The sequence below is a fragment of the Mobula birostris genome, chromosome 13 (genome assembly GCF_030028105.1).
Source record: "Mobula birostris isolate sMobBir1 chromosome 13, sMobBir1.hap1, whole genome shotgun sequence".
Taxonomy (NCBI): domain Eukaryota; kingdom Metazoa; phylum Chordata; class Chondrichthyes; order Myliobatiformes; family Myliobatidae; genus Mobula; species Mobula birostris.
The window spans coordinates 100,166,885-100,183,292 of record NC_092382.1 but is presented as its reverse complement, the minus strand read 5'-3'; the positions used below and the strand labels follow the sequence as shown (position 1 = coordinate 100,183,292).

The following is a 16,408-nucleotide window of genomic DNA, read 5'->3' as shown; positions in this document are numbered from 1 at the left end:
GAATTCATGAGACTTACGGATGCCTATACAATCAAACAATCACCCCTCCCTTCCGCCTCCCTTCTCATTTCCATCCTTTGGTTTTCCCTGCATCGCCCGGTGGGAAAGTAAGGGTAAACGGACACTAGAGGGCAGTAGCTACACTTTGCAGACAATAGACAAGAAAACGGGGCTGGAGAACTTGTATTCCAGAAGAACAGCCAAGAAGGCCGGTTTTACGGTATTTGATTACGAAAAAACTAGTTCGGAGGTCCAAAGGGACTTCTATGTTCTATGGTCGCTGTTCGATATTGTATCTGGCGTTGAATTCGCTGGCTCCGTCTTCATGCGCCTGTCGACAATGTCGAACTCTGTCACCTTTATCCCCTTTTTTTGCCAACTTTTATGTGCAATTTTGGCTTCTCCCCGTCCCCACTCCGACAGGAATTGGTGTCTGTCCCCACTCCCCAACATCCCCTCCGCCGTCTCCACAGTCTCCCTTCCCTTTTCCTCAGCCGATCCAGGTGACGATCCACCGCTTTATTGTGTTTGACCCTAGAGAGATATAACGCTAAAGTGACTCTAGGGGGCAGTAAGCACACCGTTGATACGTTCGTGCGTTGCGGCCAGTACCAGGGAAAGGAAAAGGGTTTGGAGATCGTGTTTTGTAGAACAGCAGCTGGAATCGCAAGGCCTAAAATTCGAAGGATGAGTTCACGTCAGAGGGGCCAAATAGCAATGAGTTCTATCTGAAATCCTAGTGTATTATCAGTAAATTTGGTAGGACCGAACATTATTGGCCGAGGAACTTTTCCCTGTAAGAACTTGTTCTAATTTGTATCTAGAGTTATTACGACGACCAAGACCGCTGGTTTAAAAACGTTCCTCATCTTCTCTGGTGAGGTAGGAGACTTACTGTAAAAACCAGTAAACCAGAGCATTCCATATATCCAGCACTCTCTGGGTGAAAAAGTTTTTCCGCAACTCCGCTCTAAATGGCCTACCCCTAATTCTTAAATTGTGGCCTCCGGTTCTGGACTCACCCATCAGCGGGAACATGCTTCCTGCCTCCAGCGTGTCCAATCCCTTAATAATCTTATATGTTTCAATAAGATCCCCACTCAGCCTTCTAAATTCCAGAGTATACAAGCCCAGTCGCTCCAATCTTTCGACATATGACAGTCCTGCCATCCCGGGAATTAACCTTGTGAACCTACGCTGCACTCCCTCAATAGCAAGAATGTCCGTCCTCAAATTTGGAGACCAAAACTGCACACAGTACTCCAGGTGTGGTCTCACCAGGGCCCTGTACAGCTGCAGAAGGCCCTCTTTGCTCTTATACTCAATTCCCCTTGTTATGAAGGCCAACATGCCATTAGCTTTCTTCACTGCCTGCTGTACTTGCATGCTTGCTTTCAGTGACTGATGTACAAGATCACCTAGATCTCGTTGTGCTTCCCTTTTTCCTAACTTGACTCCATTTAGATAATAATCTGCCTTCCCGTTCTTACCACCTAAGTGGATAACCTCACATTTATCCATATTAAACTGCATCTGCCATGCATCTGCCCACATCTCGCACAGTTCAACCACATCCAAATTTCATTGGCAGCCATGCTGCTGCTTATGCCTAGTCGACCCACCCCTTGACTGATTGACAGCTGACGCACTTCCGCTTCTGCAGGTGGCCGGGACCACCTGAGACTCGAAGGTTTTTGTTCAGCTCTGTCGCCTCTCTGTGTCGCCGTGATCACGCCAGCCGCAGTAATACACGGCAGAGGATTCCGCCTCCAGGCCGGAGGACCTCAGGTAGAACTCGTTATTATTCGGCCTCTCTGCGGTAAAACCGTCCACCGGCCCCGCTGATTCCAGGTGATCGGCAAGCGTAGAGTAAATCAGGTTATGAAGCTCCTTGCCGGGGTACTGCCTGTACCAGAGTAACGGGTTACCAGAGCCAGCAGCGCCTTCGAGTGCGCACTTCAGTTCCACTTCCATACCCGGGGACGTGGAGAAAGACGGAGACTGGTGGATCGTCACGGAGGCCGCGCCTGAGAAAGAAGCGGAAGGGGCCGTATGAACTCGAGCATTCGGAGAGGCAGGGAAGGGGAGAGATGCGGCGAAGAGAGGGAATTGAAGCAGAAGGGTTGAAGTTAGATATAATGGAGAGGGTTCTTCAGCGGGAAGATAGCGCGAACAGGACGGGAATCGTAGAGACAAGGAAAGAATGAGACGGAGAATTAGCGGTTAGCGTAATCGCTTTACAGCGCTGCTGAATCCGGGTTCGATTACCGCTGCACTCCGTACTGACTTTCTCTCCCAGACCGAGCAAGTTTTTTCCTCCGGGTGTCCCGGTTTCCTCCCGCATTGCAAGGACATGAGGGATGACGGCTTAATTGGTCACGTGGGTGTAATTGGTCAGCACGTTCGTGTTGGCCCAGAAGAGCCTTTTACTGTGATGTACGTCCACATGACAAATGAACAGTCGGCGGTGCAGGGCGAGTGCAAGCGAAGGGAAAGATTAAACGCCAAGACAATTAAAGAACGGAGACGTTGCACTCACAGTGAAGGGCGAGAATCAGTCGCAGTATCAGATGCATCTGTCTTAGAGGTAAATTCCCTCTGTACTGGAAGTGCTGAGTGCAAGAGCGACGAGGCTTCAATCCCGCGGCCCCCCATCGCATTGAGATACATCGTCCTATCAATCAGAAATGATCACGCCCAATTCTTCCGTCGACGAATCTTCTTCGAACCTCTTTATCCGTCCAGATGCACATCAACACTCTCTGACTGGTGATGAGATGTCATCCCCCTCACTTTATCCCTCTCTGTACAACGTTGCAACTGAACTATGTCGCCCCTCTACCGCACATCCACGCTCTTCTTTGGTAGTTTCTTTGTCTGTCTGTCTGCATATCTCTCTCTCTCTCTCTCTCTCTCTCTCTCTCTCTCTCACACACACACACACTCTCTCTCTCTCTCTCTCTATCGATCTGTCTATCTATCTATCCATCTGTTTGGTTGTCTATCTATCTATGTGTCTATCTGTCTGTCTATCTATCGATCTCTCTATTTATACTATCTATCTATTCATCTCTGTCTATCTGTCTACCTAACTATCTATCTGTCTGTCTGTCTATCTATCTATCTATCTATCTATCTATCTATTCATTTCAGTGTCTGTCCATCTCTCTACCTATATCTCAGTATGTCCTTCCACCTTTCCGCCTGGCTACGATATTGTACAGCCACTTCTGCAAAGCTAATCGTCCGGGCCGGATTACGATGGATGTGATATCGGGGCTCAGTGTACCCTGTGGTTTACAACCACTGACGGCACAGTTTGTGTGACGCGGGCGCCAGCAGCAACCGCAGAGATGGGAATGCAGGGCACAGATGCAGTCTACAGTTCAACTGAGGGCAACTGTCCTTCCGCTCCTCCCGCCGCACAGCACGGTTCGCTTTCCATTTAGCACACGTTCAGAAAGCAGAGCTGCTTATAACGGAGGGGAAGTGACGTGAGGAGCAGACACAGGTGCGGATAGGGAGGGAACGAGGGTGGGAGAGAGACGGGAGGACCTTTCGAACACAAAGACGGAAATAAGGTCAAGTTCAACGAATGCAGATGTATTGCCAAACGACACCACAAATGCAGACATAAACAGAGGGACAGTAAGCGAATATTCTATCACGCAGAATAACACAAGGAGAAGGGCTAACAGATTGAAATTGGATGGATAAATAGATCGGCAGATAGATAGAGAATCTGGTGATAGATTGGAGATACGTTTATATAAAATAAGGTAAAGACGCTCCTTCCCTCCGATAACCTGCAGGTCAACCCTGGCGGAGGTGTAGCACTCGATCAGCCCCGATCGGCATCAGGTGTAACCACGGACGCATAATCGTACGTGAAGTCAGTGTATATCACGTCCTGACAACGGACGTACTGACGCTAGGCAGGCAACCTTGGGAGAGTATTTACATGAGTGTGGTCTCCCGTCTTGTAGAGCCATTGCCCAGAGGAAGGCGATGGCAAAACACTTCCGTAAGTAGACGAGGACAGTCACGGTCGTGATCGTCCACGTTGTATGGCCTGGATAGTGAGGTATCTGTATAGGCAGACCGATAGGTATCGAAATCCACAGAAAAAGCGAGAGAGTAGGATAGAGGTAGACAAAGAGAATGAATGAAAGCAAAGTCAACCTCCACAAATCATCAGAGCACGGAGACGGGAGAGTAGAATGGACCAGTGCAGGATTTGCGTATCGTCACTGATTGGTTCACGGAGGTGAAAGGCGTGAAGAACCAACTTATCTCCAAGGTTACGCAACGTCAGACCACATTCTTGGTCAGCACTGGTTGTCCCAGAATGTGCGGTCGAGGGCGGTGATGTCAGCAGCAATGACATGTTCGGGTGCATATCCTTCCCGGGTAAGGGGCATCAGAACTTGTTCTACTCGTCTATTGCGCTGTACGTGCAGTTCGAGGGCAGGGCGGACGGTTTTAGGCCGAGCAGCAACCACTTCAGGCAGAGGTCCTCCGGCCTCCCTGCGAATCCGTCAGCCGTTTATTTCTGCGCTTGGCGTATGAAAGGTTTTTCAGACAGACGACGGAGGAGTTGATCAAGACCCCTCGCAGTCTCGAGGGGGAGGGTTTCCGGGGATGGACGTACCGTCGGCAAAGCAGAATTTCGCCGGCTTGTCAATCAGTGAGCGGGCGGCGTCTGTAGTCACAGGACGCAGTGTAGCGGCCAGTCAGAGAAGGGTGCGGTGGGAAAATTCATTTCGCGATTTTTTAATTTAGAAATACACCGCGGAAGAAACCCTTTCCGCCCTAAGAGCAACACAGCTGAGAAAATCAGCACCCTAACCCTGGACCAAGAACATTACGAGGTAAAATGTCCAATTCAGCTACTAACCTGCGCCTGCTCGGACTGTGGTGTCTCGTACCCCGTGACGGGAATAAAGAACCAGCAGAGATGGAAAACACTTTGGGGATTCCTGTATTGCTATGAACTAATAATATTTATTAGTAACTAGAACATGGAAATGTAAAGGGACCAATACTAGCTCTTCCTTCAGTTAGTCCTGACGAAGGGTTTCGGCCTGAAACGTCAACTGCACCTCTTCCTAGAGATGCTGCCTGGCCTGCTGCGTTCACCAGCAACTTTTATGTGTGTTACTATCAATCAAAGCCGGTCGCCGCTGCGGGGCTGTCACTCAGAAGAGGATGGGATCGGAAACACGGAAGACATCCCCGAACATTCGTAGCGGATGTACCTCTTCCTTTCTCTCCCTGACCCATCACAATTGAATCGGGTAATGGATATCACACAGAATACGGAAGAATGTCCTGTTTCTCATTAAGAGATCCTTTAACCTCTCATTTATCCCCGTCACCCTTTCAGATGCATCGGCCGCCGACATCTGATCGAGAAAGTCCCCTGTCCTGAGCCAGACGTTCACCTTGTCCTCAGGTGTGGCCGATCTTCGAAGAACATTCCTCTCCCTGGTGTGAGGACAGTGGAGAATCGGTTGGCGTTCATGTACCTCTGCCTTATCAGTGATAGATCTGGGAGCCCCATGCGCATCCCTCCTCCATCACCCAGCCCTTGGAGGACTCTTCAGTTCATGAGTTCATGTTCGACGTGTTTCTCCTCACATTATCGGTCGCACTCAAAAGTGACGAAAAACCCGTACTGAAGATCGGAGAGAAGACTGCACACAGGGAAGGATGAGTGGGAAGATCCGTGCGCGGTTTCTCTTCACCCATCTGAATGCTTCAGTGGAGGACGTGAAAACCTGTACCACCGCCCGTTCTTTCACTGATTCGCCGCTACGGCGCGCACGACTGAGTGACAGACCCACCCGCACTATATGATTGACAGGAGTCGTGTTTCCTGTTTTTCGGACAGCTGCGAACTCTCTGGCGGTGAAAGTTTTTGTACAGCTGCCCCGTCACGCTGAGCCGCCGTGAATACTCCAGGCGCAGAAATACACGGCCGACGCATTCGCCTCCAGTTTGTCGGACTTCAGGAAGAACTCATTGCTCTTCAGTCTTTCCACCGCAAAACCGTCGACCAATCCCTCTGGCCTGACATACTTAGCTCTCGACGAGAAAAACATGTTCTCCGGACCCTTTCCTGGGTATTGTCGGTACCAGTACAAGTAGTTAGTAGCACTGGTACTGCCCTCTATTGTGCAATTCAGGGTCACCTTCTGACCGGCAGTTCCGCAGAAAGCCGGCGTCTGGAGGATGGTCACCGAGGTCGCATCTGGAAATAAGAGACGGCGGACGCAGAACGTGGTGAATAAAAACGGAGACGCCAGTCAATGGGAAATTGTAGAAGGAGGGTGCATTTAGGGAAGCAAAGAGGAGGATTGAAGTCGGAAAATCCCGAGAGCAGTTGGAAATTTAGGGGCTACGACAGAGCGAGGCACAGGCAGAGATAGAAGAAATATAATATTTGTCAATTTTCACTCACAGTGCAAGGCGAGAATGAATCGCAGAAACAGAAACATCCTTCTTGAAGGAATATTTCTCTCAGTCATGATAGTGCGAGCAGCAGAGAAATAATCGATTCAATCCAGCCCCGTTTGTTACTTATACCAGTGACGCAGGTGTGTTACGCAAGCAAAGGTTGGCCACGCCCCTTCCATGCTCCAACCCGTTTCGAGGGATGTGCTGATTCTGCTCTACCATGTCGACCACACTATACACTCTCTCTCACACACGAGGAAATGAGCAGATGCTGGAATTTCAAGCAACACAGATAAACGTTGCTTGTAAAGCAGCAGGCCAGACAGCATCTCTAGGAAGGGGTACCGTCGACGTTTTGGGCCGAGACCTTCGCCAGGGCGCGCTACGTTCACTGTACTCTCTCTCTGTTGCGCTTCCCGGCTTTCCCTGTCCCTTTCTTCATATGCCCTCGGATTATTTAAGCTCCCAATTCTCCTAAAGTTCGGAAATCTACACAACAGGTGAAAGAAGACGGGGGCACATCACCTCCGTTTTTCTGAACACAATAGTTTCTCATAATGTGGTCACATGATTAACCTTATGAAACATCATGGGTTCCGTACAGAGAAACCTTCAGCATTCAATCTCTCTCTTTCTCTCTCTGCCTGAGCATCTGTTTCTGGTCTCTAAAGATTTCTTGCAAAGCAGCCGAGGAGAAAATCCAACTTTACACAAATAATTTGACCCTTTGTATTAGACTCTAACCCTAACCCCTTGAAAAATATAACATAGATTTTACCACAGTGCTTTTCCGCCCTCCAGTGGTAGCAGACCGTGCCTTCAAACGTCGCTCGCCCTGCGATCAAGAATAATGGTAAAGAGGTAGGGAGAGCAGATCTGTAATGAAGACTATATTCTTCCCCACTATTAAACCACAAGAATATGTGTCCATTCCCAGCTTTTTGCACTTACCTGGATCCAGGTTGAAATCATTGTTTCTTACAAACATCTATTCCGTGTTACTCTGATTTGCGGATATACTTGTTCTACTCGTCCGTTGCTCTGTACTTGCAATTCGAGGGCACAGCGGACGGTTTTAAGCAGAACAGCAACCACTTCAGGCAGAAGTCCTCCAGCCTCCTTGCGAATCCGTCGGCCGTTGATACCTGCGCCTGGCGTATTAACGGATTTTCAGGCAGACGACGGTGGAGCTGGTCAAGAGCATCGCTGCTCACAGTTTGAGAGTTTCCGAGGATGGACATCCCATCAGCAAAGCAGAATTTCTCCGGCTTGTCAGTCAGTGAGCAGGCAGCGTCTGTAGTCAGACCGGGGAGAATATTTATTTCCTGTTTATTTCATTGAAAACACCGTGCAGTACAGATCCTTTCAGCCCAACTAGTTACAGCGCTCAGAACACCAGCAACCTAACCCGAGACCAAGAACATGGCAAGGCAAAAGGACCAATTCACCGAGCTCCGACTGTGGGAGGAAGCCGGAGCACCCGGAGCAAACACGCGCCCTTCACGGGGAGAACGTAAAAACTCCAGACAGACCTTGCCTGGATGAGTTTGCGAAGTTTAGTCGGGATCTGGGAAGGAATTGAGCGTGAGGCTGGTGTTTCACACCTACGACAGATAGGGGGCGCTGCACTCAGCATATTAGGAAATTGCTGTCAATCAAAGCCATTCGCCGCTGCGGGGCTGTCACTCAGATGAGGATGGGAGCGGAAATACTTCCGGAAGACATCCCCGAATATTCGTAGCGGGTGTACCTTTACCTCTCTCTTCCTGATCCATCACAATTGAATCGGGTAATAGATATCACACAGAATAGGGCAGAATGTCCTGTTTCTCATTAAGAGATCCTTTACCTTCTCACTTCTCCCCGTCACCCTTTCAGGTGCATCGGCCGCCGACATCTGATCGAGAGAGTCCCCTGTCCTGAGCCAGACGTTCACTTTGTCCTCAGGTGTGGCCGATCTTCGAAGAACATTCCTCTCCCTGGTGTGAGGACAGTGGAGAATCGGTTGGCGTTCATGTACCTCTGCGTTTTCCGTGATAGATCTGGGAGTCCCATGCGCATCCCTCGTCCATCACCCAGCCCTCGGAGGACTCTTCAGTTCAGGAGTTCATGTTCGATGTGTTTCTCCTCACAATATCGGTCACACTCAAAAGTGACGAAAAACCCGTACTGAAGATCGGAGAGAAGACTGCACACAGGGAAGGCTGAGTGGGAAGATCGGTGCGCGGTTTCCCTTCCCCCATCTGAATGCTTCAGTGGAGGACGTGAATAGCTGTACCACCGCCCCTTCTTTCGCTGATTCGCCGCTACGGCGCGCACGACCTAGTGATAGACCCACCTCCATCATATGATTGACATGAGTCGTGTTTCCTGTTTTGCTGACAGCAGCGAACTCTCTGACGGTGAGAGTTTTTGTACAGCTGCCCCGTCACTCTGCGCTGCCGTGATCACTCCAGGCGCAGAAATACACGGCCGACGAATTCGACTCCAGCTTGTCGGACTTCAGGAAGATCTCGTTGCTCTGCGGTCTCTCCGCCGTAAAACCGTCGACCAATCCGTCTGGCCTGACGTACTTCGTTGTCGACGAGTAAAATATGTTCTCTGGACCGTTCCCCGGGTGTTGTCGGCACCAGTACAACTCGTTACTAATACTTGTACTACCCTCTACTGTGCAATTCAGAGCCACCTTCTGACCGTCAGTTCCGGAGAAAGCCGGCGTCTGCTGGATCGTCACCGAGGTCGCGTCTGGAAAAAACAGACGGGCTTGGCTGAACGGGTGAATGAACGCGGCCACGCGGATCAATGGGGATGGCGATAAACAGGGTGCACTGAAGGGAGCAAAAAAGATGACTGAAGAAAGGGACATTTGGAGAGGAGATCGGATTTTAATGGCGGCGGCAGATGGCAGATAGTCTGCGGACGCGAGCGCTCGTAAATTCAAAAGGAATGAGTCCGAGACGACCGGAGGGGAAAGCAAGTGGAAGGAAAAGAGAGGCAGGGAGAAAAAAGTAGTATTTGTGAACTTTCACTCACAGCGGAAGGCGAGGATGAACTGTAGAAACAGAAACATCTTCCTTGGAGGGTTTACTCTCTCAGTGATGAAAGAGGTGCGGGCGGCAGAGACGAATTTATTCACTTCCATCCGGGTTGTTACATATCCCAGTGACGTAGGTGGATTTGAGAACGTAGCGATTGGCCACGCCCCTTCCATGCCCCAACCCGATTCGTGGGGTGCGCTGCTTCCGGTCTTGCAGTTTGTCCACGCGACACACTCTCTCGGTCACTGTCCCCGTCCCACTCTCTTCCTTTACTCCTCTCCCCCTTTAGCTCACCGTGTGTGTGTGTTTTTTTATGCTCCCAAGTGTTTGTAATTTCGGAAATACACACACTCGGTGAAAGATGGCGGATCACAATTCACATTCTGTCGTTCTGAAGACCGCACACTGTACCCTCTGATTGACTTTGCTTCCTGCAAAGATCAGCCCTCCGCAGAAAATCGCTCTCTTTCTCAGTCTCGGTATTTGGCTTTCTTTCTCTCTTTCTCTCTGTCCATGTCCTTATTTCTATCTGTGGCTTCTAGCGCTTGTCGCGACCCAGCCGAAAGGTAAGGTCACTTTACACAAACAATTTGTTGCCTTTCGAAACTTTCGAGAAAAGTAAGATAACTTTTATCCCCTTGTTTTTCCGCCCCCTAGTGGTAGCAAGCTGTGCTTTCACATGTCTCTCAGGCTCCGATCTAGCTGGATAGCAGAGAGCTAGAGAGAGCAGGTCTGGAAGGAAGAGCAGATTTTACTCCCGTATCTACGCTCAAGGACGTTTGCCCTTGCATATCTTTATATTCTTACCAAGTTCTAGGTTAAATACATTTTTATTGCAAACTTCTATTCTGTGATACTCTCTTTAGTAAATAGACCAAGCATTAATCAAATTCAACTCTTTCCTGTCAGGGTCGGATGAGAAGATTTGGGCGTTGGTGGGGTTCAGTGGCTTGAATCCCAAAGCTCCCAAAGGCATGAATTGCGAATTTGCGTTGTCGCGTATACCTTCGTCATTTGATCCGACTATCCGGCATCCACTCGATTTTCCGCCGATTTTTGAACATAATCAACAACCAATCTGACCATTTCATACAAACGCATCCCTTCGTTTTTTAATCTAACTTCTGAATGATATGGGCTATGTGTTTGGAAATTGGATTATCTTGCATAGAACATGGAACCGAAGGCCATAACAAATAGGAGCAATATTGGACCATTTTGCTTATGTCCCTCCTTTATTTCACTGTTTAAAGTCTCTGGCTCTCTATTTTCTCATAACGAGGAGCCAAGCAGAAAATTCACCTAACACCAATAACTTGTCCCTTTTCATACCCTTCGAAAAAATATAACTTAAATTTTAATGTAGTGCATTTCCGCCCCCTAGTGGCAGCACTTGTTACTTAGTAATGCATGCATTATGAAATGATATAATATTCCTCCGGTGTGATATCACAGAAACACAGGACAGACAAAGACTGAAAAACTAACAAAAACACAAAATTATAACATATAGTTACAACAGTGCAACAATACCATAACTTGATGAAGAACAGGCCATGGCACAGTAAAGAAAGTTCAAAGTCTCTCTAATGAAGTTTTATAGCTCTACTGCGATTTGCAAAAAGAAGTTATTTTCACTGCCCGATCCTTTGCCTTGGACATAAGCAAGTTCCGAGTGATGGTGGACAGCAACCGATGGCTTTCTCTTCTGCACCGACAGGTCGCTGTAGTTTCCGTATATTGGGAGAGGATGCTCCAGCAACCAGACTCTAACAAATTAAACGGGAATGCTGTCAAGGACAGATGAGTACCATTGCACCAGAATGTTATGTGGTAGATGGAATTTTCCAAATATCCGAAAACATCCACGTACACAGGTCAGCATGCCAAGCAGCATCTATGATGCAGTGTCTTTCATGCCGTTCAATCAGAACACAGGGCAGCGATGAAGAATATAACACATCGATAAAGTTTAAAAGCTGCAGAGAAAACCAGTGCAGGCGAATGAAGTTGATTGAGAGGTCAACTGTCCATAATGATGTCACATGCTACCGTAAAGATAGCCACCCCAGCGGTGGATCACAACGGGAAGAGGGCTGTCTTTGGGACTGTTAGTATGCATATCTGGGGTTCTGAGTCCCCTGTCCGAGTGGTGGCTGGAGTCTTTGATTGCGTTGTTTGCTCTTCTGACGTAAAGATACGTCAGTGAGAGAGGTTTCCAAGATCCGCTGAACTGTGCGTGCGTTCCTTGTTGCTAACTATAGACCAGCTGCCCTATCAAATAAGACGCTTGTCTCTGTTATATCGACGGTTACTGGAGCCGTTCGAGACAGAGAGTGGAAGTCAAAAAACATCCAGTGCTGCCCCCTAGTGTTGAAACAGGAACTGTCAACCTGCCTGCAATGAGCTGGGAGGTTTTTGTAGTGGGAGACTCGGTATCTGAAGTTCTGTTCGCTACTACAAGCGCAGTAGTAGTCGGCTGCGGGGCAGGGCGATGCCCCTCTCAGTTGCAATTTAAACAGAGTGCTGCTGGGCCTTGTCGCCGTGAAGGAAGCGGATGTGTAGTTCGTCACCGAACCTTGCCCAACAGTATTGAAGAGAGCATTCATTGCCCGATCGGATCGCTGTCTGTACCAAAACATGGCTGGATACCCCGTGTTTAGCAACGTACACGAGATGCTGGCTGGCTCTCCCTCTCCGATTGACAGGGAGGAAGGCGACTGCTGCCCTTACGCGGCCAGAATCCCTGCAAGACAGATATTCAATTAAATTCTAATTTCTGTCGACAAACAACTAGATATTTGTGGAAATGTAGTAAAGGAAGGGACCTGCGTATAGAAAATCCACTGGCCACCCTCAGCAAAACCCAACGGGATGATATCCAATCACTAGTGAGTAACGTGCGAGAAATGTCACAGTCCTGAACCACTATGGTTCACATCAGCCGACGTTGGATCAGAATGGGTAATTGAACCGGAATATCGGGCAGCTCACTGGTATTTGATCCCTATTTAGGATCAGGGCCTCAGCCCCCCAGCACAGCACAGAAAGACATGTCCCCTCTTCTGCGTTCAATCCCGTTTCCTGGAGAGGACGTCATTTACATTCCGAAACCCAAAGGGCCGGCAGTTATCGATGGTCTTACCGTGGAATTTTGCATCATGAGCTCGGGAGGGGTTTGAAATTTAATACCCTCTAACAAGCTAAACGAGGGCCAGTGCCGCACTGCCTACGTCGAACAAATACATCACACCGCTTTCCGTGTAGCTCTGATGGTTGGACTTACTTGGGATCAACGGCAGAATCAGGAGGATGCAGTGCGTTCCACAAGCCATCATCGACCCGAAGGAGATAACGGCTCACTTTGGCATCGAGTGCTGCGCAATGCCGGTATTCAGTAGAAACGCGTTGTCTCTTATCTAAATACCAGAATCTCATTGGCCTTTTGTCGACGGCGTCACTACCTGCGCATCGATGTCCTTACAGTTCAAAACCGAAAGCAGAGCAAAGTTGGAAGCATATTTGATGCCGAACGAGAGTTTCAGTAGGTGTTGTAGAAACATACGTAAGAAATACACTTGGTTTTATTGGCTAGGGAATCAGAGGTACAGAAACTACCACCAATGTCAAGCCAATTTTCTGTTCCCATGCGAAGCATAGAAACGTATAAAAAAAGAGGAAAGATACAGCTCAATATAGACCTTATAGATTTTTTTTCCCTTTGTATTATTTACTTGTATTCCCCTGAATGTCGCTCAGTCCTCCCTTATCGGCTTTAGGTTCAGGCGTTGTCAGCAATGCAAAAGCACCACAGGGAAACCCACACCTGAGAGCCAGAAGGGGAAATTGAAATCCGATCGCCGGCGCTGAGCTACTGGTCATCCGCAAAAGATCTGAATCTAATTCTTCTTGTTTCGTCTCCCACGGACACTTTTGCGGGTTTTCTCGATCTAATGTAATTGCTCGAACTTTAGAATTGTGAGTGGAGGTAGATTCGGTAGAGTCTGTCTGGGTGAAGAAGGTACGAAATTGGTGAGAGATTTATTTTTAACTTGTTTTTCTTTTATTGGAAGAGACCGTTTGGAAAATAATTGCAGGTGACGCACGCAGAATGTTGGAGGCCCGCAGCAAGTCAGTCAGCATCTATAGAAAAGAGCAAACAATGGACGCTTCCGGCCGACCCTTCGTCAGGACGGAGAAGGAAGGGGAGAGATGCTTGAATTGAAAGGTGAGGAACGGGGAACGATGCAGCCTGTGAGATGACAGACGAAGCCAAGTGGGTGGGAAATTTCAATGGCTGGAGAAGAAACAGTCTGATAGGAGACGAGGGCGCAGAACGGGAAAATGTGAAGGAGGACGGGGACCAGTTGGGACCGCGCCCCAATTCTCACACCTACTTCTCGCAGCCCTATTTCCTCCGATTCCCACAAATACGCATGCACCCCAGATGCGGCTCCCACCCTCGCCAAATCCTGTGTAGTCTGTCACATTCAGTGATCGCTGATTATGATACTCCGAAGTACACCGTGTTGTACCCTTCACCGTGTGTGTACCACTGTCTCTCCTGACTCTTAACATTAACCTGCTGTCTCCTACCCTTGTACTCCGAAGTTCTTCTGCCCTTCGACTGTCGGCGGCGTTCACAGTGTATGTACATGAGGTCCCTCTGTCCTTCGGCACTCCCTAGCATTCACGGTGTGTATCCCACCCTCCTACACCGAGGTCGCTCTGTCCCTCGACACTCCCCACCATTGATCGTGTGTGTTCAAACCTCGTACACCGAGGTTCCCCTTTCCCTCGACACTCCGCATCGTTGTACTCTGGGATCCCTCTGTCACTCGACCCTCCCCTGAGATCACACCTTTATAAACCGAAGTCCCTTTGTTTCCGCACCATCCCAGCAGTCTGAGTTTCCAGTAATGAGACAACGAGCGGGGTATTGATCCTGGAGACTGAATATTATTGACGCACTCAGATTTCCAATCCTCGCGGACCGGTGTGTGGGAAGAAAATAAAGAACCGTGTAAAGGTTTGCATGTTTTTGCAAGTTTTGCCGGTTTCTGCATCTGACGATTCCCTTCCTTTTAAAACCCCTCGTTTTTCCGACACCCCCAGGTCTTCAGTTATCCGTTAAAATCGCTCTGTTCCTCCAGTGTACGCCGTGTTCTACCTTTCACGGTGCGTGCCCTAGCCTTGTTTTCCTTCCTGTCCCCGTTCTTAACAATCCCCATTATCCGGCCCCCTCCTATCTTTATACACAGAAAACCCTCTGTCTCTCCACAGTCCGCGCCATTCACGTTGTGTGTCCTACCCTGTACGCCGATGTCCCTCTGACCCTCGACACTCCCCACCCATCACGGTATGTGTCTTACCCTATTCTACCGAGACCTCTCTGTTGCTCAGTATTCCCCACCAGTTACGGTGTTTTTATCAAAACCTAATGCCCCGAGGTTCCTCTGTTCCTGAATCGTCCAGTCCCCCGCGTATTCTGTGTTTCCACTAACGGGAAAATTGATCACAGAAGCTGAACATTATTAGCGCACTCAAAGTTTCTGATACTTTGGATACGTTGAAAGTTACCCGGACTGATGATGTGTGGGAAGACAGCACCAAGAAAGAAGAATGGTGAGTGTGTGGAGTCTCTTCACCCAAATGGATGTTTCAGAAGAGGAGGAAATTAAAAACTACGGTACAATGGCATCGCCCCTGATTTCACTGATTAGACGCCACGGCGCACACGACTAAATGATTGACACATGTCCCAGCATGTGATTGACAGGAGTCGTGTTTCCTGTTTTGCTGACAACAGCGACACTTCTGACAGTGAGAGTTTTTGTTCAGCTTCCCCGTCACTCTGAGCCGCCGTGATCACTCCAGGCGCAGAAATACACGGCCGATGAATTCCCCGCCAGTTTGTCGGACTTCAGGAACAACTCGCTGCTCTGCGGTCTCTCCGCCGTAAAACCGTCGACCAATCCCTCTGGTTGGACGTACTCAGCTGTGTTCGAGTAAAATAAGTTCTGCGGACCCTTCCCCGGGTATTGTCGGTACCAGTACAACTCATTACCTGCACTGCTGCTACCCTCCACTGTGCAACTCAGGGTCACCTTCTGGCCGCGAGTTCCAGAGAAAGCTGGCGTCTGGTTGATCGTCACCGAGGTCGCGTCTGGGAAAAAAGAGACGGATTTGGCTGAACGGGTGAATGAACACGGACACGCGGATCAATGGGGATGAGGATAAACAAGGTGCACTGAAGGACGCAAAAAATATGACTGAGGTAGGGGACATTTGGAGATCAGATCGGAATTTAATGTCGGAGGTAGAAGGCAGATAGTCTGCGGACGCGAGGGCTCGTAAATAAATATGGAATGAATCCGAGACTACGGAAGGGGAAAGCTAGTGGAAGGGACGTGAAAGGAAGACACAAGCGGAGAATGAAAAAAATAATAATATTTGGGAACTTTCACTCACAGCAGAAGGTGAGGATGAATTGCAGAAACAGGAACATCTTCCTTGGAGGGTTTACTCTCTCAGTGATGAAAATGGTGCGGACGGCAGAGACGAATTCATTCACTTCCATCCGGTTTGTTACGTATCTCAGTGACGTAGGTGGATTTGAGGACGCAGCAATTGGTCACGCCCCTTCCATACTCCAACCCGATTCGTGGGGTGTTTTGCTTCCTGTCCAGAAGCGTGGCCACACAACCGACTCGCTCTGTCTCTGTCCCCGTCCCTCCCTCTCTCTCCCTCTCCCCGTTTAGATCACCGTGTGTGTGTGTTTTTCGGAAATCTACACAAACCGGTGAAAGATGGTGGATCACAGCTCACGTTCTGTCGGTCTGAGCACCGCATACTGTACCATCTGAAACACTTTGTATCCTGCAAGGTCAGCCCTCCGTAGAAAATCTCTC

General features: G+C 49.0%; 3 gene segments (V, D, J or C); all 3 read right to left on the bottom strand.

Annotated features, from left to right (window-relative positions):
• Positions 1-1,698: 1,698 nt before the first annotated feature.
• Positions 1,699-4,387, bottom strand: LOC140208088 (T cell receptor beta variable 30-like). The segment is given in 2 exon segments: positions 1,699-2,027; positions 4,306-4,387. Coding segments are annotated over 2 exon segments (411 nt in total).
• A 1,549-nt stretch (positions 4,388-5,936) lies between these two features.
• On the bottom strand, positions 5,937-7,447 carry LOC140208087 (T cell receptor beta variable 30-like). The segment is given in 3 exon segments: positions 5,937-6,253; positions 7,238-7,294; positions 7,411-7,447. Coding segments are annotated over 3 exon segments (411 nt in total).
• Positions 7,448-15,346: 7,899 nt separating this feature from the next.
• LOC140208086 (T cell receptor beta variable 30-like) lies at positions 15,347-16,125 on the bottom strand. The segment is given in 2 exon segments: positions 15,347-15,663; positions 15,969-16,125. Coding segments are annotated over 2 exon segments (426 nt in total).
• Positions 16,126-16,408: the final 283 nt, after the last annotated feature.